The sequence below is a fragment of the Schistocerca gregaria genome, chromosome 4, assembly GCF_023897955.1.
Source record: "Schistocerca gregaria isolate iqSchGreg1 chromosome 4, iqSchGreg1.2, whole genome shotgun sequence".
In the NCBI taxonomy this organism is placed as follows: domain Eukaryota; kingdom Metazoa; phylum Arthropoda; class Insecta; order Orthoptera; family Acrididae; genus Schistocerca; species Schistocerca gregaria.
The window spans coordinates 548463941-548487840 of record NC_064923.1 but is presented as its reverse complement, the minus strand read 5'-3'; the positions used below and the strand labels follow the sequence as shown (position 1 = coordinate 548487840).

Here is a 23900-nt window from a genome sequence, read left to right as displayed (position 1 = left end):
ATAATTGCAGCATACTGTAAACAATGCAGCCAGTACTTATTTTAGCATTTACCAGGTCAGTGTGTCTATTTCATTTTAAATTATCTTTTAGACAAGAAGCCAGGAATTAGAAGTTTGTATTAGTTTCAATTAGTCACTTATTTGGTTGGTTACATGTGACTGAGACAGGTTTGTGTTTGTGTTGTGTGGAAGTTCATGGATACATGAAGTTGCTGAGTAGTTAACATCACTGCTTTCAGGACTGCTGCAGGGTGATCCTCTTCGAGGAGCACAGTTATGTTGCCTGAAAATATAACAGTTCTGTGAGCACCAAAACACAAAACAAACCAGAATGGAAAGCAAATTGGACAGAAAACTCTTAATTCAATTAGGACTAGCCATCATCCAGATTCCAATACTGTAATAAGCATGTAATGGATCTATTTTGTATATTACCTTAATACACTAATTATATCATACACAGCCATTCTAAATTAGACAAAGAGCAAGTTAATCATAATGTAAACAAAGTAATGTGGTAATGATTTTTAAATACTAACATATCAAACTCCTAAAACTCAGTCAATTTGTGAGAACATCTGAAATCTTCATATTCTGTTTTAATTATTATATGATGAAAATGTATTTTACCAAGTTGCTCATTTTTTGTTTATTGGCCAATATCCATAAAGCAATATTCAGAATATTATAAGAGAAACTATTATCTATGTTCACAAGCAATGTATGCATTAAAGTTTACTGGTATTCAAAGTAATTATGAAGTAACTAAACCCAAAATATGTAAGCAAGTTGTCAAAAGATATTTTCCATGTAAAATACAAAATTACTGTAAATGTTAACCAATAGCTTTGATAAAATGTATTTTGAAAACATGGTAGGAACTGTGTACTTAATTTTGTTACTGTGCAGTTAATGAAATTTTCAATGTCATTGTTTATTCTGCGTACTGATGTTATTCAAATATTACCATTGTTTTCTGCCTAATTTGTATGTGTGTAGCAAATAGTATTGTTTATACTGTAAATTGGGGCTACATTGTTCCTATGGAGGTTACTTTGCTCCAGAAATGAAATAAGTTTCAAAGCCCTCTGGAGAGGAAATCTTCAACTAAGATCAAAAACTTTTATCTTTAAATCATAGATGGCATCACAAAAATAAATAAGTGAGTTTACATTTTCAACAACTGTGGGGCTACTTTGCACCACTCACAAAATTAACCCCACTCATTTTTGCAAAATGTATTTTAGTTATATTTCTGTATTATTTCTCATACATATGATTCATGAATATAAAAGAAAACCAAGCTCACATTGGTACATCAATTATTCAGCCCAACAGTCGGAACAATGCCTGGAAAGTATCAGGAATGGTACATTTTCCCATAGAAAGCCTGCATATTACTTCAAAATCTCAAGATGTATAATTTTAAACAAACTTAAACAAAATCATCAAAATACCCCAGGAATGAGGCCTGTTTTAATGGAGATGAGGAGAATGCATTTGCATTGTATATAGATATGATAAGTGATTATAGCTTCCCCTTAAATTCTGCTGATCTACATTATGTAGTAAGATCTTATCTTGATAGAACAGGTCATAATATAAAAGCATTTTCCAACAATATACCAGGGAAAGGTTGGACAAAAGGTTTCCTTCTATGATATTCTCAATTGACTGAAAGATTTGCCACCAACATCAAATGCAGCAGGGCAGCTATTGATGAAACCATGTTGCGTAAATAAATTGAAAATCTGTCCGATGTAACCAGTGATGTAACAACATCATACATCTGGAATCTAGATGAGACAAATCTCACAGACGATCCTTGGTAAAAGCAGAGTTATCTGTTGCCAAGGTGCAAAATAACCAGAAAGGACTTGTAACTTTTCTAAATCTAGTTACTGCCTTATGATTTGTGGCAGTGCAGCAGGGGAATTTTTGTCACCCTGTGTCACCTACAAGTCTGGGCAGCTGTGGAACACATGGATGGAGTGAGGTCCAGAGGGATGCAGGTACAATAATTCTAGTTCCATATGGTTTGATGCAGTGATCTACAATGACTGCTTTGAAACCATACTGTTGCCCAAGCTGAAGAAACTGGAAGGAAAAAAGGTTGTGATTGCTGACAATCTCTCTACACATTTGAACATCAAAATTTTGCAGATGTGTGGAGCAAATGACATTCATTTCATGTGTCTTCCAACAAACGCAACTCATATCACTCAACATTTAGATGTTCACTTCTTTCATCCAATGAAAGTTGTGTGGTTGTAGGTACTGTGTGAGTGGAAGCAAACACTTGAAGGAATGAAGTGTGCTGTTCTTCATAACTACCAGTTTCCTGCTTGATGAAAAGAGCTCTTGATTTGATGCAGCCAAATGTAAAAAGTAACCTTGAAATTGGCTTTAGGAAGTGTGGGATACTTCTTTGTGTTGTTGAACCATTGCTTGAATGCATCGGACACAGAGAGGTGCCACAAGATGATCTGAGTAATTCATTTCTGTTCATTCTTCAAAGAAAGGAAACTCTCAACATTCCTGGGGATAAATGTCACACAAAAAGAAGAAAGATTCCAGACTTACCTGGGAAAAGTGTCCCTCATGCAACTACTACCTGTAGTAGAATGGTGAAGAATGTGGGTGTTACAACAGAAACCGCTTCACAAGCACCTGGAGGTCAACCAGGAAAACATAAAAGAAAGCAAAATTGGCATTCTAAGAAAAGTGAAGATCACTATACATGAGAATCTTCTGATGAAGAATCCCGGGAGTCTTATAGAAAGTGATGTCTTCTAGAAGTAGAGTATGAAGAACAAGAGGGAAACCTACAGAACTCTCAAGGTCGGCAAATTAAACCAGTAAAGAGAGAAGTGGGTGCTTTTGTAATATTTTGTTATGAGAATCATCTGTAATGAGACTGGGGGAACAATAAGTGCTATGACTATGTCAAAAAATCATGGAAATGGCCATCAAAACCAGATGAACTCTTTTATGAATGGAAAGACACTGCAGGAGGTATAAATCCACCAAACATAGTGAATAAAAGGAGCTTTTTCCAAATTCCTAAACTGAGTGGTGTTGAGTGACAACACCAAATTGTGCAGTAATTAGGTTATGGTACTTAGGTTCTATAAACATGTTGTATTTTTGGCGAACAGTACATTCAAGAAAATATAATATTTACTTTTTTATAAGAATAATTTTGCAATTTTGAAAAATAAATACTTTATTTTTATATGTGGATTTTTTTCTGTTTAATAAATGTTAAAATTGAACTTTACTATGTGTCTAACATTGCTCCATATGATTTTTCCATTACAATTAAATCAATTTTGAAAGTGGAGAAAAATAACCCACCCTTATGGAAAACTTTGTCCCACTTTTAAAGATTGTGTAACTCACTATAAAATGAAAATCCAAAGACCTCTTCACTCAGAAGTTATTCCTTTGTGCTTTAGTTAACTGATTGGTAATTATCAGATTTATATGGTAACTCTAACTAGGCATTTTCAAGCATCGTGATAAATTGTCTAAATATTGGACTAAAGTAGCCCCGCTTTACGGTACTGTTTCTGTATGTTATATATGTCAAACAGATTTGATGAAATACTTTACAGTTATGTCACTAAAAACATTAAAATTAACAATGATGTAATTCTTTGAAAGCAATTATAAGGGTGAGTTGGGCAGTTAGAGGTTCACTGTTGAGCTGTTATTTGCAATGGACCACCTATGTCATTCTGAGTAATGAACTATCTTACATAGGTATAAAGGTGTACCTGTTATTTAAGTCACACTGCACGTTGATATTAATTCTTCCAATACTATTCTTCTGAAGAACACCTGGACATCAAATAAGAAGATGTTAAGAATCTGTTTCACACCACTCATCTCAGCTGTATAATTTTGACAAGGTTTATTTGCAGCAAGTTGATCATTTCACTCCTATTTTTAGAAGACATTACATCTCAACCTGCATTCAGTCTCAACTCATTGACATTGTATACAGGAGTGTATAAAGATAAAATACCAGGGATCCCTATTTCTATGTTCATGCCTCTTATACTGGAAATAGTTTCCTACAACACTCAGTTCAGTGACTGTTTAAAATGTTGCTCCTTACACAGAATATGTAAACAATAAATTGTTTTTTTTAAATTTGTGTTAGTAAACATCTCATATGTAATTCTATACCTTAATGACAAAATAATACTTTGGATTTTTTTCATGAATTTATTATGTATCCTTTGCTGTAAAATATCAATGACAAACACTATAATCCCCCTCCAAATTAAATTTAATATAGCCAATAATAAAATCATAAAATGTATTTTGTCTTATCTGATGAATATGACTGAGGTTGCTAAGTTAATATGTATTCTTATTTAGAGTGTATTTTGCTTTCTACTCAACAGTGAAATCATGAAACTAATGTACAACTTCATAATAAGACATACTGCTTAACATATAAATTAATTCAGTTACCTGAAATGATTTATTAGCCATAAAATAAAGCTCAATTCATTTGTCATTCATTCCCATGTGTGTTCTGTCATTTCATCTTGAAGGAAACCACCAATCATGTGAAGTGAGCCAAGCTACATACTAGCAGACAGACACAGCAAATTAGGACTCCTTCTACAAAGTGTACTGACAACAACTTATGACTTGAGTCAATCTATGTGCACTTATAAATATGGCTAATACTTCTAAATTAATTTATAGATGTATATGAATATTATGATGAAAACTGATACTTCAAATAAAGCCACTACTCCTCCTCTCATACTAATCAGCTGCTGTTTTTATCCAGTACTTCAAACAAAGCATTCATACAACTTTAAACGGACCACTATAGCTGTCTACATACTGGAAAAAGTTAAGATCTGTTTAATCCAAATGTTAGAGTTATTCAGAATAAATACCCCTGAATCCAAATATTCTGATAAAATATAGTAATCTCTTACAGACTTTTGTATGTGAATACAAAACTGTTTTCTGAAACCCGCATAGGACATATAGTCTACACAGAACTCATTTTTACTCCTTGTATTGTGGTTGCAAATTACAGAGGTCATCCTAAATATAATCTTGTGATTAACTACAAATACCATTAGACAAGTAAGAATATTTACATCACCAATGAAAAAATGCTGCCATTGGAGCAAAAAAAAGTGAATATGTTCTTTTGTTTTAAAAAAGGCTCTGACTGAAAAATGGATTACCAGCTGCCTCATTCTTTCTAACTCAGCACCTTTAAAAACTTTCCCAAAAGTTTGGACTTGCAAACATAGTCTCACTTTTCTAACATGCAATTCACCTCAAACTCACATAAGCTCTCCTAACTGTAACTCACTCACACCCACTAGTCCATTACTGTATGTTGCTCATACCCATCCAATCCCAGCTTTCCTTTCTCATTTACTTATTTAGCCCAACTCAACATCATCATCTCTTTGTGTCTCTCTGTCATGTCTGTGACTGTCACCTGCATTCCCTTCATTCTGTCATTCTACCTCAATCTCCTCTTAATGCAACTGTCTCCCTCTTACTCTCTCTTACTGCTAAGATCTCATTCCTTCCTTTCTACTACTGCTGTCTTTTCTCACTGGCGCTATCTCTCTCTTCCTCATTGTCACTGTCGTGTACTGTTGTCTCCCAATATCACTGGCTCTCATCCACTTCCACTTTCTCTTTCTCTTTATTCCTCCCCTCATGGCACCCCTCCTTCTCTCTTTCTCTAGCACTGTTCTGTCACTGCCCACTAAGTTCCATTGCCACTGCATCCCTCTCTTTCTCTCACACTGCCATTGTCTCCTTCGCCCTTCCTGTAACACAACCATTCTCTACTCTCTTCTACCATTTATTACCTTCCATCTCTTTGCCTCTGCCACTGTCTTCTGCTCACTCCACGCACAAAATTGTGAATATGTTCACATGCCAGAATTACTAAAGTTGATGAGGAAAGTAGAATGGAGCATCTGGTACCTCACCTTTCAGTCAGTCTTTTAAATAAATAGGATCATAATCACATTATTTGTGCTCCAATAGGAACATTTTTCCACAGGTTCACTTCTTTTCCCTGCTGCAGCAGGGTATGTAACTCATACAAAAGAAATGTATTGGTCAGTAAAATAGAGTTTACTTCTGTAGAAATGCAATAATCCAAAACTAATTTTACACCTGAGACTGGTTTTCATGTGCAAATAACTTGCATTTGCTTCCCAGATGACAGCATTTTTCTTGGTGCAATGTCAAACTATGTTTTTGCCTTACACCGGATTTCACTAGTGTATTTTACATGTACAAGCAGAGTAACTTTGAACCTCTGGATCTTGGAGAAAGATAAAGAAATGAAGAAAATTCTCAAGTTTATTTGAGATTGTGTTCTTAGGTATACATCATAAAAATTGCACTCATTTGCTATATGTAGCTGTCTAAGAATCTGCAGCTGGGTGTTGATACCAAAAAAACATTTTTTGAAGTGTATTTTTTAAACAGGAAGATGGTTCTTCTAGATAAATGCTTAGAGAACATACTGTTGAATTTTGAGCAATTTTCCATGGTTATTTATTATTTAGATTTTGCCTCATACCAGATTTTACATATATGAAGTAGGGTAACTCCAAACCTCTGTATCTTAAAACCAGATAAAGATATCAATAAAATTTTCAAGTCTGTTTGAGCTCAGGATCTTAGGAATATATCACAGAAATCTCAGCTATTTAACAGTAAAAATATAGTAAAAAAAACCTTTTTGAGGAGTTGTCCAAGGAATTGACAATGAATTAATGGTGCCTCAATAACTCCCATCAAATAATTACAGACCACATCAAATGTAAAAAGAGACAGCTGATTTGCTCCATTTGCCTAAGCAAGAGGTAGTTCGTAACAGTTATATTAGACCCTCTACTGTAGGATAGTGACACTACAAACTTCTACGAGGTATACGAATGGTCCCTAGCCCAAGTTCTATCCAAAATCCTTGACCCAATCTTTGTATCTCCAACAGAACCTTTTTATCACCAACAGAATGCGAGGTAGGAGCACCGGATAATCCTGTTTTTATGTGTGGCATTTTGCAACATATTAGGTAAGCACACTGCCACATGCATACCGACTGATGAAATTTCTGCAAGATGTTTGGTTATCAACTTAACATTATATCTTCATTACACAATTCAGTACTTTTTTGACCTTGGCTGGATTGCTTCATAAGATTAGGCCATGACACATACAATACCTTATTGCTGCTATTTAACAACCATGGGCAGATAAATTATTTATAATGGATTTCATGTCTACTTTATGGAAGACAGTTGGATTTAGAAATAAATTATTGTCATTGCACTACAATTTTCTATTTGTGTTAGCAGTGTTACAGTGGGGACCAAATGAAAGCTTCACACAAGCAATTAATTCTAAATGTTCTACATCAGCACTATTCCCAAGATGAAATAATATTGAAGTCACATTAAATTATTTTCCAATATTTCCAAGGTTAAAATGATTTGCAGTTGGGGGCCTTGTCACTGATAGGACTGCTTGCTATATTGTATGTTTTTAAGATTATTACTGAAGCACATCATTCAAAAGCTGTTCAATATAGTATTAATTCAGGTCTATAATCTGCGACTTTATTCTGATTTTACCATATCTAGCCACTCCCCATTTCCCTTTTCTTATATTATGCCTACAGTAATGTGTTTCTAAATTGTACCCACCTAGTTCCACCTGTTCAATTTCTGTGACTTCCAAATATTGTCCTGTTATGTATAACACATTTGTAGAACTACCTTTAGAATCTTCAGTTTCCAGTAGTGACATGAGAAGCTTATCCTTATTATGCGACAGGCTTCTTATATACATGGAAAGTACAAATTTATTATAACATCAACCCTTTATGCTCCCCGAGTTACCACTTGTTGCTCCACTACTTATTGCAACGGCGTCTGTTATTATTGGCAGCTCTATCTTTCAGAAAACATGTTACATTAAAAAAGGCCTAATGAAATATTAAAAACCACATATATTGGACACACTGTACTCTGGTTAAACTGTTATACTAAATGCTTCTGGAAATTAGTTCTTCAAGTAACACTCAGATGTAAACCATGCAGTGTGTAGCATGACCATGAATGGGAGAATAAATTAGTCACAACCATGAGTGAATTCTCCCCTCTGTTGAGCATTTCCTGAATCTCTGCATTTACATATTTGGCAGAACACTCTATACAGGCTTCTTCACATTGCTCAACGATAGCACAATCTTCACATGAATGCGAAGTTTATTTCCAGCAAGGTGTGTCTACCTCATTTGCTTAATTTGGCTCATGATCCAAAAGGGTCCCATCACTCTCAATAATCACTACATGATCTTTTTATGAAGATCTTTTCCCACAGCATCTAAACTACAGATAGCATCCCTGAACTGTGCTCTTGGTTCAGAAATACTAGGTATCTTATATTCACTACCCAGATGGTTCTGTATTAATTTGGGCATTTCGTTTCCATTACTGCTCACTAGCAGAAGGGCTGTTAAGGTCTTTTTAATAGTTTGAGACACTGTGGAGAAATTTTGGAAGACAAAAAGAATTATCTGTCTTGCTCTTGCCCAAAATCCTGTAGTCATAAATAAAAGGTACCATTTAAGAAAGCACTAGTGGTCTGCTATTATCTGTTGTCTTCATGGAATTAACACATGTGAATACAAAGTGCTGAGAGGTTGTGTAGGAGCAATGTTCTCCATCCCAGCTTCTGCATTATTGGCTAAGGCACATGACCATCTACCTCATTTCTACCAGTAGTACCCTTGGGTCAATCTTCTCCTGAAAGGACTCTAATCAATTCAGTCAGTTTCACAGTGATTGCTTCAAAGTTTTTTATACAATGCTTACTGGGGTGCTTCTGGGCTATGAGGGTTCATCTTCTTTTAGTATTCAGTTGCTCTAATATTCAGGGAATTCCTTTCTTCTTATCATGGGAGTCCTCCAGCTGTCACCACATCCCACATCTCTGTTTCCAAATGCTTTGATCTCGCCATTCTTCCTTGTCCTCTTCTATTCCTCTTCTCTACATTTCTCCTTAGACACCCCTTAGCCAACCTTTTCTGGTTTTCCTCTTCTTCTCCTTCCAGGTGATTGCTGCCATAAAAGTGCTCTCTTGGCCAGCTGTCTTCTTCCAGTCTTTTGATATGCCCTAACCATCCTAGCTGTCGTTCTTCTGTTCTATATGTAATACTGCAATGGGTATGCATCCTTTCTCTTATTTCCTTATTTATTGCATAGTCAAGTTGGAAAATTTTACATGATCTTCTCAAGTGGTACTTTTCTGAAGCTCTTAGTCTCTTCTTATTTCTTTCTGTGATTTCCCAACACTCATTCCCATAACCTGTTATTGGTTCCACTACTATGAATTTATATAACTGAATTGTTTTTTAAACTTATTTTTGAAGACTGAAGTACAGGATTTTTGGATAGCTTCCCACCCTGCTTGATCCATTGCTGGATACGTCTATTACATCTTTCAGGGAATTTCCAGAAAAAATATACAGTTATCTTGACTTAACATTTTCCCAGGTATGGATTACAGATGTGTGGGTTATTATTTAGAGGTGTGATAGAAAAATAGAAATAAGAAAACATGTATTATTTAATAGATAGACTCAAATTTAGTTAGTCACTGCTGTTTTCACAAACTACACATCATGGAGACACCTTTCTTTTCATCTTGACAAGAGGACGAAGCAAATCTTTTCCTTGGGTGACCCAAATGACAAGACATTACAGCAGTTCTCAGAACTTGTGAAATTTGGTCATCCTTTAGGAACTTGTTTGATAGCTCAGTTAACTTCACGGAATGTCCCGCGCGCACGTGCGCTCTCTCTCTTTCTCTCTCTCTCTCTCTCTCTCTCTCTCTCTCTCTCTCCCACACACACACACACACACACACAAACACACACACACACTTACTGATTACAATTATAGCTCAAGGGAGGTCCTGGCTCAGCACAATATTGTAAATCATTGTAAATAATTATAAAAATGATAATTATTGCTTTTTAGTGGTATAATGGTTTTGTAATCCCATAGGTAATATATCTGAGAGTAATGTGTGTCAGTGGAGTATCATGTGTATACCAAAGAAATCTAATTACTTGTTACATGGAAACTTAATTGCACATGCTGCATGGATTTTGTTGTTTAATGATGCTGCTGGTTGTATTTAACTTACTATTGAGGAATTTTTGTATACATGGTAAATTTGTTTTATTTTTTATCGTGAACTGAAGAGTTTTACAGTCTTGTTTGTAATAAAATTAACTCTAGATGGCAGCTTGTCATCTGAATTAGATACAGGGTCTCTTTCCCTACCATGAGATACTTTAATCTGTGTTGTTATACATACCTTCTCTTCAGTTCTGTTAAATTTTATCTTTGTTTGTTTTAAGGATCAATTTGTCTTGTGTCCCATCAACTACACATTTCCTAAGCACATTATGCCATCTTTGGCCACATTTACAAGTTACTGCTACCACAAACTTGTGCTGAAGGAATATATATAAGGAAAAGTTAAATTTCCATCAACCCCATCTGATTTTTAAATCTCTTCCCCATGTTCCTATCATAACTATTCTCTTCACATCAGTACCCGTCATCATCAGTTTCTCTTAAACACTATTTTTTCTTCCTGATCTGAAACCAACTATTCAATGTGTTTTATTCTCAACATTTGATCATCATGGTCAGCTGAACCATTTACATTTAAATGATCTACATCTACATCTACATCCATACTCTGCAAGCCATCTGAAGGTGTGTGGTGGAGGGTACCTTGAGTACTTCTATCGGTTCTCCCTTCTATTCCAGTCTTGTATTGTTCGTGGAAAGAAAGATTGTTGGTATGCCTGTGTGGGCTCTAATCTCTCTGATTTAGCCTCATGGTCTCTTCATGAGATATACGTAGGAGGGAGCAATGTACAGCATGACTCCATGGCGAAGGTATGTTCTCGAAACTTCAACAAAAGCCTGTACCGAGCTACTGAGCGTCTCTCTTGCAGAGTCTTCCACTGGAGTTTATCTATCATCTCCGTAATGCTTTTGCGATTACTAAATGATCCTGTAACAAAGCACGCTGCCCTCTGTTGGATCTTCTCTATCTCTTCTATCAACTGTATCCCACACCGGTGAGCAGTATTCAAGCAGTGGGTGAACAAGTGTACTGTAACCTACTTCCTTTGTTTCCAGATTGCATTTCCTTAGGATTCTTCCAAAGAATCTCAGTCTCGCATCTGCTTTACTGATGATTAATTTTATATGGTCATTCCATTTTAAATCTCTCCTAATGCTTACACCCAGATAATTTTTTGAATTAGCTGCTTCCAGTTGATGACCTGCTATACTGTAGCTAAATGATAAAGGATCTTTCTTTCTATGTATTTGCAGCACATTACACTTGTCTACACTGAGATTCAATTGCCATTCTCTGCATCATGCGTTAATTCATAGCAGATCCTCCTGCATTTCACTACAATTTTCCATTGTTACAACCTCTCGATATACTACAGCATCATCTGCAAAAAAACCTCAGTGAACTTCCGATGTTATCCACAAGATCATTTATATATATTGTGAGTAGCAACGGTCCTAAGACACTCCCCAGCTGCACACCTGATATTGATCTAACTTCCGAAGACTTCTCTCCATTGAGAATGACATGCTGCATTCTGTTATCTAGGAACTCTTCAATCCAATCACACAATTGGTCTGATAGTCCATATATTCTTACTTTGTTCATTAAACGAATGCAGAGAACTGTATCAAACGCCTTGCGGAAGTCAAGAAACACGGCATCTACCTGGGAACCCATGTCTATAGCCCTCTGAGTCTCATGGACGAATAGCGCAAGCTGGGTTTCACACAATTGTCTGTTTCAAAACCCATGCTGATTCCTACCGAGTAGATTTCTAGTCTCCAGAAAAGTCATTATACTCGAACATAATACGTGTTCCAAAATTCTACAGCTGATCGACGTTAAAGATATAGGTCTATAGATCTGCACATCTGTTCGACGTCCCTTCTTGAAAACGGGGACGAGCTGTGCCCTTTTCCAATCTTTTGGAATGCTACGCTCTTCTAGAGACCTATGGTACACTGCTGCAAGAAGGGGGGAAAGTTCCTTTGTGTCCTCTGTGTTGTTTAAGAAGACACTGGCTGCTGTGCTTTTACCTTTAACTCTTTGCTGTGACAGTGCTGTTGTTTTCTGTATCATTTAGGATACATGCAGAGTTATTTTTGTTTCCACACCCCATTTTTGTCCAACACATAAACTGCTGTTTGACTAATTACCTAACGCTGATGAGACATTTCTCAAAGGCAGGTAGAAACTGTGTCATTTTAGAAGTTTAAATCTGTCAATTACTTTGACAGCTCTTGAGTAGTTCACCAGAGATTTGACATTTAGCTCTTACTGTATCATTCCATGAATAACACACACATTTTTATCCCCTACAATTTCAAGTTAACTGGAATTTGCTCCTTTAGATAAGAGTCATATGTTATACAAATGCTGAAAAAGTAAAAGATAGAAAATAATTTCAATAAATAATAATTTTTTTCCCTACATGTTTGTATTTTGCCCTGTCCATGGTACAGTTCCTGGACCTTCAATATTGCTTAACATGTTTACTGTCATGATTCTGCTGGCACACACTCCTGACATGCACCCAATGGCAGCCCCATGTTCCACCGTGTTCAATACTGTACCATTGTTGTTGTTGTTATTATTATTATGGTCTTGACTGGACCACACTTGTTAAGTATAAAAAGGTTTATACAAGCAACTGTTATTCAGTGGTACAAATTAACAATACAGGATTATTATAATTCATTTTTATAGAAAGGGCTTTTTATCTTCTATCTTCCAAATACTTATTCATTCTTCCAGCTTTTTCCCCATTTGTTTGAGGTCACCCTTCCTGTGGTCATGTTATGGATTTTTGTTTGTTGTGTTATGTGTGTGTTTTGGTGTATTTTGGTTTTGTTTGTTTCATTTTTTTATGTCATCTAATGTAATTGAAGTCCTCTCTGTCTTCCTTAATTTCTGTAAATAATTTAATGTTGCTCTTGCTATTCTATAGTTTTTCTACTACTCTCTTGCACACTCTTTTTATGGTGTTCTGATGAGATGTCCGAAGAATGAAGTTTTATATTTTCCTGATCATTTGAAGCTATTTTCCAACATACGTTTACTTGATACTGCTTCTTTCTTTCTTTCTTTCTGTCTTAAGTATTTTTCCAGTTTCTTCTCTATTAAATGTTTCGATGATGAGTACAGTATGTAACATTGTATTATGCATTAATTTGTATTGCTTAATCAAGCAGATGCTAGTGATCAGAAATCATATCTTCTTTGACATTTTGAACTCTGTCTTTTGTAATCTTACATACCATCCAATGATATACTATACTTAACAGAATAGAGCATGTGGCCGCTGGCATACACTTTGTGTTACGTGTCATCTGCTTTTGTGTTCACTGGCATGGCAGTTAGTGTGTTCAGAGCACAGTGGGAGTTACTGCCACCTTAATCTGGTTCATTTCAACAAATTATAGGTTGAAGTTTTATTTAGCAAAGCATTTGACTGCTTGAGAAATATGCTTGAAATTCAGTTTATTCACCTTAAATTTATTACATTATAAATATTCCACTTGATTCTTTTCTCAGATCTTTCCAGAAACATGGCAAGTATTAGTTATGATGTTGATACTGTAGAAGGAATTCTGCAGTACAGCCCTGGGGTCCTGGTGTGTGTGTGTGTGTGTGTGTGTGTGTGTGTGAACTTTATTCTTAAAGCTGGCATATAGTCAAGCAGAACCAAACCAGTGAAATGTAATAAGTTCTTAATGAAACTGCGTACTCATTCTAAAAATAACTTATATGAGTTTGTTCTAGTTTAGACAGCAGTGCATCGTAAGACATGGCTCAAAAAGGACTAAATGAGTTATTCTGAATATAGTATTTTCTACTGTGCGCTCAATCACAAAAACAAAATACAGTAGAGATACCGTGAAACACTCCAGTAAATCAACAACTGTGTTGTTTACCAGGAATTGAATGGAACAACTGAGATGGCCTGCTTAAACATGTAGGCATTGGTCCAATATCTTCCTTACATGAGTGTTTATATTATGTGTGTCTTTTTAAGTTAAGATGGCAGTTCAAGAACATTAACACACGTAGCTCCTCCACCTGCTAAGCTCCGTGGTCAAGAGATGTATTGTTGCTGAATGTTCTGCACCATTGCTGCATAGAATATCATGGTGAGATGAAATTAACGCAGCATTGTTTGTTTTCTGCAACGATACTGTATGCTAACACCTCTTTGCCTAACATTCCAATTCTGATGAAAAATATTGAAGAAATAAAACATTCACCAGCTCTCTTCAAAGCTAACACTATATCCTAATGCCTAGATTATAAATGAAGCTTATTTTCCAATCAAAATGGGTGTCCAAAATATTAAGGTGATTTTACAGCTGATGGTTACAATTACTGTTTTGCTGGCAAATCATATCTATTACTGAGAATGTTAATATTTTGTTATTAGATGCTATATGTTTTATAAACCCCTTCTCATTTCATTTCATTGTACAAATACAAAAATCCTGAAAGTTATTTGTTGTACAAGTGCTTCCATAAAGGAGGCATGCAATGTGTTCCAAGTTGTTAAAGTATTTGCCATAGAGAGTGAACTCATGCACTGAATGTATGATTGGCTTATTTCGTACACCTGAAAATGGTTACAAGTTTTTTTAACAATGGGTAAGGATTAGGACACACACTGACACCAATCACAAAATAAATTCTGTGTAAGTTTTAGTTGTTTTGCAAACCACTGTTTATTGCTCATTGCTTTCTTTCCTTCTTCTGTACAAGGACGATTGTGTACCTATTTATAGCATCTGAAATAAATACATCTACCTAGTTTGATAAACTATTTTTATAAAGCACAATATCTCTTTATGTTAGTTGCCATATTCCCTAATCCATAAAATATCTTTGGCTTGCTTAAAAAATATACAAATTTCTTTGTACATTAATGCCATTTTCTCATCCTGTGCTTGAAATTTTCATTTAGTTGTTAAGTAGTGAGGCCTAATATTTGGGGTGCACTGTAGTTTTGTCAATATTATGTAAAGTTTGCCTGGTTATACAAAAATATCTTCATTTAAAAAATATCATACATAAGGTACATCATGACTTCCAATATAAAATTCCTGTGCAACAAATATTGGCACAAGTTATCTGCCTAGCACATGACATGAAGAAAAACCAGTGATACAATCATATAAAATCAAACTATATTATTAATTTATGTAAAGACCATATGAAACTGTTGTTTATAAAGGAAAGTATTTTCGTTGGCCGTTAAGCTTTCAAAGACATGTATCATAAACCAATCTGTGTAACACTTTTTGAAATCTATATGACAAATTATATCAGCATGAAGGACGAATTTTGTACAATATTATAATCTGAAGCACCAGAGGCCTTTGCAAACGAACTGTTGGTATTACGGATGTATGGTGTTAACTCATTTACATACTAAGCACCAAAGATGACTTCATTGTGTCACTTCAGTCACTGCCAAATATTGTGACATTGTGCAACTGAAAAATTCTTCTATTTTACTAAATGAATTCATTCCAACAACAGGATGACCATAAAAGTGTGACACTTAAAGGTACATTATGTGAAAACAAAATTGTGTGTGTGATGTGACTGATGCTGAAGACAAATACTCGAAACTTGACAATTTTATACACATTCTTTGAGACATCACTGTTTGCTAACATCGGGAGATGCATTTTAATGCCATGTTATGTATTTTATATTATAGAGTATTAAACCTTAATTTCTGCATATTTTTTTGTTTGACAATGCCTTCATCTCAATTCAGTCAAGTTGTGGGAAAATATAAAAATTCAGTCAATCATGTTTAATGTGTTTTTTTAATGAACTTTCAGTACAAATTGGACATGAAAATAACAATTTTTGTAGTTTAGTACTAGTGATTGTACGTTATTGTTCCATAATTTTACCTGGTCATGATATTTAAACAAATAATTACTGAGGGAGATGCAACGTTCAGTTTGGTCGTACATTCTGTACCGTATTTCTTTCTTCCCAGAAAAAAAAAGTGTCAGAAGGCATTTCAAATAATATCTTCAAATGCCTGCACATTAAATTAATTTTTACAAACACATTCAATAAAAGAAATGCAGGTCCCTGAATAGAATTTCATTTCACAAACATCCAAGATGCCAAATTGATGTAAAAATATATGGATACAGTTAAATTCTTACAGTAAAATAATATTTTGTCTTTTTATAACTATCTTGGTCAATGTATAAGGGAACTATTGTACAATGCGTGTTCATGAAATAGAGAACTGAGATGTCATTTACGCAATTTCAATATATTATTTCCCCCTATTGCAACAAGGTGCAAGTGGGTGAAATTTCACCGCTAAACAACAAAACAGAATGGTGAATTGGTATAATTATTTATTTATTTATTTGTTTTTTCTTTTAAATAAGGGATTTAACAACATGCTTAATATTTTATATTAATTTATTGCAAATTCATCACATTTTATCTACATATATATATAGATATATATATAATCATGAATACCTACCTAACATTAGCAGCCAATATTTTAGATTTAACAGAGTTGTACACGACAATATCACAGCACAATCATTTAAAATTTTTCTTCTGAGGGCACCATTTATATGCTTCACTTGTCATATCATTTCTCCATCACAACCAAGTACTTTGGCAATAGAAATAAATGTCCATCATATAACCTTAAAGAGCACTTCACAGCAAACAATCTACTGAGTTAACTATAATTTTGTTTGCCATTACTCAAGGCACTCAACTGAGTTTATAAATTAGCTTTGAGCAGAAATATCAACATACATTCAAAATTAAGAGTTTAAAAAAATGAAATAATCTCAATGAATGATAACTAAAGATTATTTCACTGGAAAAATGATACAGCATACAGTGAAGTTTCAACCACTTTGTGAAAACATACATAATGGTATCCTGCAATACACACAATATTTTCTATTTGTGGAATTGTGACAGTACTCCTCACAATAATACTCAACCATCAACATGACAGCTGCAGACAGCTGGGACAGCCAATATCTGGGACAGCCCAATTTTCTGACTCCAGCTTTAAACGTCAAAATTGTGACGTATTTTTAAAGGACTAGATTTTCATAATCAAAATTATTTTAGTGCAAATATTCCTTCTGGAACATTTCAAAATATATTTATATAGACAATATATTTATGGCATATTTTTATATTTATGTATATACTTTGCAACTATTTACACTCATTATGGAGATATATTTACAGCAGAGTACACAGAAAATTGGGCAATGCCTGAAAATCACTTCCACATGACTGTCAAATCATAATGTGAAGGACTTCTTTTTACATAAAAGAAATCTACTGTACACTAAGCCTACTCTCCAGTAGGATTGTAAGTAGGATTATTTTATACTGTTTAGAGCAAATCTTCCACATATTCATTAGCACTGTAACATCTCTTCAAAATAAAATATCAGTCAGTACTGTTTGCACCATTGAACAGTTTCTTAATTGCTGAATCAGTAACGATTATTTAAAAAAATTTGAATGATCTGAGGGAAAAAAAAAAAGCTTCTTAAACTGCAATAGAGTGATTCCTTTCTGTAGTTAAATAAATCTTAAAAGCTTAATATTGTAATTTTAAAGAAGAGTTCGAAAGGACAATGCAATACGGTTTTCAGTCATACTATCTAAACAGTACATAATAGTCCACTTTTATATACAACTAGACAAGTCACCAACGTTACAGGTAACAAGGGCTTTTCCATCACTAATTTCTCCTGGATTTGTTTATATACTGAAGTGCAAATCATCACTTTGTATATAATCTAGTCATCTATAGAACCATTTCATTATACTGTCATCTCTTCACAAAACCAACAAGAACTATATCTTTAGTGCACAATAAGTTCTTCAAAAATATATTTTTTAATGCAAAGTTTAACATACGTATTACTCTGAACAAGGGAACAAAACATGAAAGAGGACAAGCTTTACGAAAAAGGGACAGAGGCGTATAGATAAATGAAGCATACAACCTATGTAAGAGCACCTCTTGACAAAAATGTGGATGTTAGCCACATGACTTTACAGAGACCTGAGATATTAATTCAGACAAGCTTCAGACACTCTCTCTCTCTCTCTCTCTCTCTCTCTCTCTCTCTCTCTCTCTCTCTCTCTCTCTCATTCTCATTCTCATTCTCCCTCCCTCTCTGCAAAAGAAAACAAAGGTATTAAGACTATGCCCAAACATTGGTAAAAGCTCTGTACTAGAGAACCTTCAAAATAAACATTCTATAAAAACCTTTTTACGCAACAGTCACCGTAGACCTACATCCATTTTCTTCTGTCGAATTGCAAAATGTACAAAAAGTACTGTTTAAGTGATAAAAAGGTGTCGAACGGAGAACGAAAATATATTAGTTCAGACTAAACGTTCTTTTTAAGTAAATTTAAAGGACCACGGGCTGCCAAATTGAAATATAAGAATATAAGTATCAAATTGAACAGCCCTTCACAACCTGAGCACATTTGAAGATCAATCGACTGACCAGTAATCTCACTCCCATTCGATGATACCGAAAGAGGCGCACTCTTCGCGTCCCATTACGTGCCGACGAGGACGTGCATTATGCTGTCCAGTTCGCCCTCGCCCTGTCGCGCCGAGAACTCCGACGGAGGGACGGACTTGAGAATGTCGTCGGCACTGAGAGGCGTCAGTTTCCAACTGGGGAGGAAATCGTCGAACTCGTGTCCCAAGTCCACGTCTCCGAGCAAACTGAGCGAACTGTTCGAGTCCCCGTTGGTAAAGCCGAACGACGACGACGACGTGTGAGGGGGGGAGGGAGAGTAGAGTTCATTGTTATTGAGTGGATCGAGGTCGGACTGGCTGGAGAGGCTCAGCACGGACCCCCAGTTGATGCCCCGGGCCGACTCCTCGTCGCCGACGCCAGAGTCGGCGTCGTAGTCGTCGGCGCAGGCCGCGGGAAACGGCGTGGCGCGCCCGCTGGCGGAGAAGTCCCTCAGGGTGTGCTCGTACGGCGGGATGAGGTCGGCGCCGTGCGCTGGGACGCGGTACTGTGGCGCCGCGTAAGCGGGGGCGGCAGCGGGCGAGGGGGCGGACACGTCGGCAAAGTGCGGCTGGTAGCTGGGCTCCGGCTCGGCGGGCGGCTGCGGTGTCGGAGCCGGGGGCGGGGGGGCGGCGGCCGGAACGTGCGTCACGCCGCCGCCGAAGAAGCAGCCCTCCTGCTCCATCTCGCGCTCGATGTAGCGCAGCGTGTTGCAGATGAGCACCGACCTGCGCAGGCTGGGGTCGGGGAACTGCCTGTACCTACCCAGCTTGCACATGGAGATGTTGAGCACCGCGAGCCGCCTCTGTCGGTAGCAGGCCGCGTCCGGCCCCCGGCCGCACCAGCCGGTCCTGCCGTCACAGCACTCCACGTCCTTCCCAGGGGCGGCGGGGGGCGGCGCGGCCGACGCCGGCGGCGGTGGCGGCGGCGGCTGCGGCAGCGGCGGCGGAGGACACCTCGCGGGGACAGTCGGGGCGGCGCTATACCTGGCACTGGAGCTGCCCAGATCCAGGTACGACTTGCCGTTCTCGTCGCAGCGTATCGTCTGCTGCGAGTTCTGCGAATAGTACTCGCTGCTGCCCCAGTACTGGTGCACGGGCCTGGGGGCGGCCGGGGACGGCTGGTAGCGCACGGCCAGGCGCGCCTGGGGGCCGTACGGGGGCGGCGCACCGCCTCCCGCCCCCGCGCCGTAGGCGGACGCCTCCTCCGGGTAGTAGCCGGCGGGCGGCGGCGGCGAGGGCGCCGCCTTGAGCTCGGCCACGGGCACGGGCACGGGCACGGCGTGCGGGTAGCAGACGCCGTCGCCCTCGGCGTAGCGCAGGCAGTGGTAGGCGCGCGCCGCGGGCGGCAGGTACTTGTCGGCCTTGTCGTCGTCCTCGTCGTCGTCGTCGTCCTCGTCGTCGTCGTCGTCCTCGTCGTGCTGGTGCGGCACGGGGCTGGCGAGCGCGCCGCCCAGCGCCGACGCGAGGCGCCAGTCGTCCAGGTCGGCGGCCGTTGCGTCGTGCGCGCCCTCGTCCAGCCGCACCAGCTTGGCCGGCTGGCACTTGCTGTCGTACTCCAGCTTGCGTTTGCTCGCCGTCGCTTGCAGCCCCATCATGGCAGGGCTCTGCAACAACACAGACGGCGACCGTCAGGCGCGAGCGGCAGCGACAGGGAGGACGGCAGGCCGGAGCCGCGCTTACGACTGCTCCACGATAGCCGTACACGCAGCCTCGCGGCGCCGGCCAATGTGGGCGAGTTTATCTTTCTGCGCCTAATCTACGTATAGGCGACGGCCGATATAAGAACTGATAAAGGGTGCAAGAAAGATAAGTTCTTGCGACGCTCGAATCCATTGTTTCCTCAACACAAACTCACAAATTTTAACCAATTCCTAATGGTTTGCCGGCCGGGGTGACCGAGCGGTTTTAGGTGCTACAGTCTGGAACCGCGTGACCGCTACGGTCGCAGATTCGAATCCTGCCTCGGGAATGGATGTGTGTGATGTCCTTAGGTTAGTTGGGTTTAAGTAGTTCTAAGTTCTAGAGGACTGATGACCTCAGAAGCTAAGTCCCATTGTGTTCAGAGCCATTTCAACCATCGTAATGGTTTCACACGGTTCACACCCAGTGAGAGAAATTTATTTTATAAATTGTAGCTAGTCCCCTATCTGTATTTCAGTTTTTCAGGTTTTCCTGTACTTCAGATTATTAACGATGTATTTGCAATGAAAAGCAAAGATCTTAGAATTTCAGTACGGATCACCCGTGAAGCAAGTGCGTCAATTTCGTCAGACATTGAGTGAGTCTGGAAAGCCTGACGATGGAACTTTCGTTCCGAATTAAGTACCGGAAATAAAATCCCGAAAAACCGAAACAGATTGTGGTGGTAAATTCCCATGGAACCAAACTGCTGGGATCATCGATCCCCAGTCTTACACACGACTTAAAAATAACTTACGCTAAGGACAACACACACACCCATGCCCCAGGGAGGACTACTGCTTATAAAACAAACGCATTATTTCGTATTTTAACACACCAGGAACAACTGGTTATCGTTATACAACTATTATTACTACATCTCTCCACGACCATGGTTGTTGCCGTTTCTTAACTAAAGGAGCGGCCCTGAGTGGCCGAGCGGTTCTAGGCCCTAGTCTGGAAACGCGCGACCGCTACGGTCGCAGGTTCGAATCCTGCCTCGGGCATAGATATGTGTGATGTCCTTAGGTTAGGTAGGTTTAAGTAGTTCTAAGTTCTAGGCGACTGACGACCTCAGACGTTACGTCCCATAGTGCTCAGAACCATTTGAACTAACGGAACCATGTGCGTCCTTAGTAAAATCAACTCTGATGCGACAGTCAAACACAATAATGCTTATACAGTGTGTCTCGGGAAGAGTGGTAAATATTCAGGAATATGACAGGGACGATCATTCGAAGCACGAAAGTCTAGTAATCATGGGTTCTAAAACGCGTATCTTCAGAGCTATGAGCACTTGTTCACTGTAAGAGAAGTTTTGTTTCACGGAAAGGAAGATCAGCAAATGACTATACCTCTTAATGCATGCATTTCAGAGCCCATGTTTACTACACCTTTTTCTTCCAATCATCGTTCCTATTATATCTCTGAATACTGGGATACTTTGTAGTGACACTACCACCTCTGCGAGATATACTTAGTATACTTCCATACCGAGCTGCTTTGTTGTATTTCTGAGTCTATTGTCACAAATTGAATAACCGCCGCTTCCGATTTGTTAGTGCGTCGTCAAATGTTTTGAATCCGGTACATCGTAACTCGTCAGTTTTACACGCCAAGAGACGCGCTCTCGATGTGAGCCTGTTCATTAGTAGAGTTATTAAACGGAATCAAATGACTGAGCACTATGGAACTTAACATCTGAGGTCATCATTCCCCTAGAACTTAGAACTACTTAAACCTAACTAAACTAAGGACATCACACACATCCATGCCACGGGCAGTATTCGAACCTGCGACCGTAGCGGTCTCACGGGTCCAGTCTGAAGCGCCTAGAACTGCTTGGCCACATCGGCCGGCGCCTACTCTGCACTCATCTATATTATCAGCGATTAGAACCACATCGCCAGAACGGAGTGCGATATTTCTTTTTGTGCAGATTCGAACCCATGGGCCTTCTCTTACGGGAACACAGCTGTGATAGACAACCACAGCACGTCCCGTATTTTTTACGTGCACAAGCAGGCTTGAAAGCTACTAAATGTTAACAGTTGAATATCCTCCTTAATTATGAATAATGTGGCTAATTTGACAGGTGGGACACGTCGTCAAATTTTATATTTATTTCTCTTTTATTCACATAGTAAACAAAATTGCCAATGCTCTAAGATTAGCGCTTCCTACAATAGTGTTCTGTGAAATCTCTGAAGTTCCATGACATGAAAAAAAGAACAACTTGACGGCTAGAGTTAATAAATTAAATAACGTAAATGAAAATTTTACTGATATACTGCAAATCTACTTATCTGTTACAAGTATAGCGACATTAAACTTATTCTGCGTTATAAAATAGCACCATTCGATATAATGCTCCGTTAAAAAGCAGTGACAATAGGTTCTGAGAGTTTGTATTCGAAGTCTTCTGTGTCCATAGCCCTCGCGTCTGCACCAGTCCAAGTAAGTCATCAAAATATGATTACGGAGGCCACACAGATGGTACAACGCTTAAGTTATCTGTATACTACTGGGTCGTTATAATTACAGGGCAGCTACTCAGAGGACCAGTGTGGAATGTAATTACCGTATTGCAGCGAAACTTGATAAATATTCTAACGTTTTAATGCGGAAAATATTAACGATTGAAAAAAAAAAACATAGTTCCCTTCTTCGCCAGCAGGCGAAAATCTAACGGTGTGAATGGGAGAAAGGCGTATAGAAATGTTTCCATTTATAATGGATTAGGAACGGGACGTGGGCAGAAAAGGTCAAACGAGTGAGAACGGGATAATGTTGATTTTATTATTAACTGCCACTTACGCAATTGACTCAATATGAGTGCCGGTAACCGAAGAAATGCTGTACAGCGCCAGCTTTGCACCTGGTGGCCAAAATTGGAACTTTTTTCCAGCGTAGATAGGTTCCTCATTAACGCATTACAAGTTTCGCTGCCGTAATGTAATTGTAGCCCATACTATTCCTCCGTGACTACTCAATTATACTGATGCTGCTGAGTCAATCCATGTGAAATTCGTGCAAGTTTCCTCTGGTGGAGGAAATTGGGTACAATCTTTTGAACCGTAAAGTGATATAAGAAACAGAGCAATAGACCAGTTGACAGTTATAGGTACTACGATAGCTCAGTATTTCGTTTTGTCAGTACTGGTGATAGTAAGGAAATGTTTCGTTAGTCCTCGATTCGTAACAGGAAAGTAGGGGTGCGTGGACGAGCTCCCTAGAAGGAGAGATGGCCAGAAGAACGGGCGGAAAGCGTGAAGCGGCTGAGCTCGTCGGTGGCGCGGCCGCTAGCCTTGGAGACAAGGCCCGGCGCGCGCGCAGCGCCACGGGCGGCCTTCAACCGCACGCCCCGCAGCCGCAGCGCCTTGCGCAACCAACAATGCCGACTGCATTATTGTCGCGAGGCATGTCCGCCCTGTCTCACTACCCCACACCACGCATCTCTATATCTCTTCTGTAC

The 23900-nt window shown here is 38.6% G+C and overlaps 1 protein-coding gene across 1 annotated transcript in view; it reads right to left on the bottom strand.

The window, feature by feature from the left end:
* Positions 1 to 15994: 15994 nt before the first annotated feature.
* Positions 15995 to 23900, bottom strand: part of LOC126267147 (uncharacterized) — a 28854-nt gene continuing 20948 nt past the window's right edge. The window contains exon 2 of the mRNA XM_049972079.1: positions 15995 to 20349. Coding sequence (XP_049828036.1) covers positions 18781 to 20349 — 1569 coding nt within the window. The 3' untranslated portion in view covers positions 15995 to 18780. The remainder of the gene's footprint in view (positions 20350 to 23900) is intronic.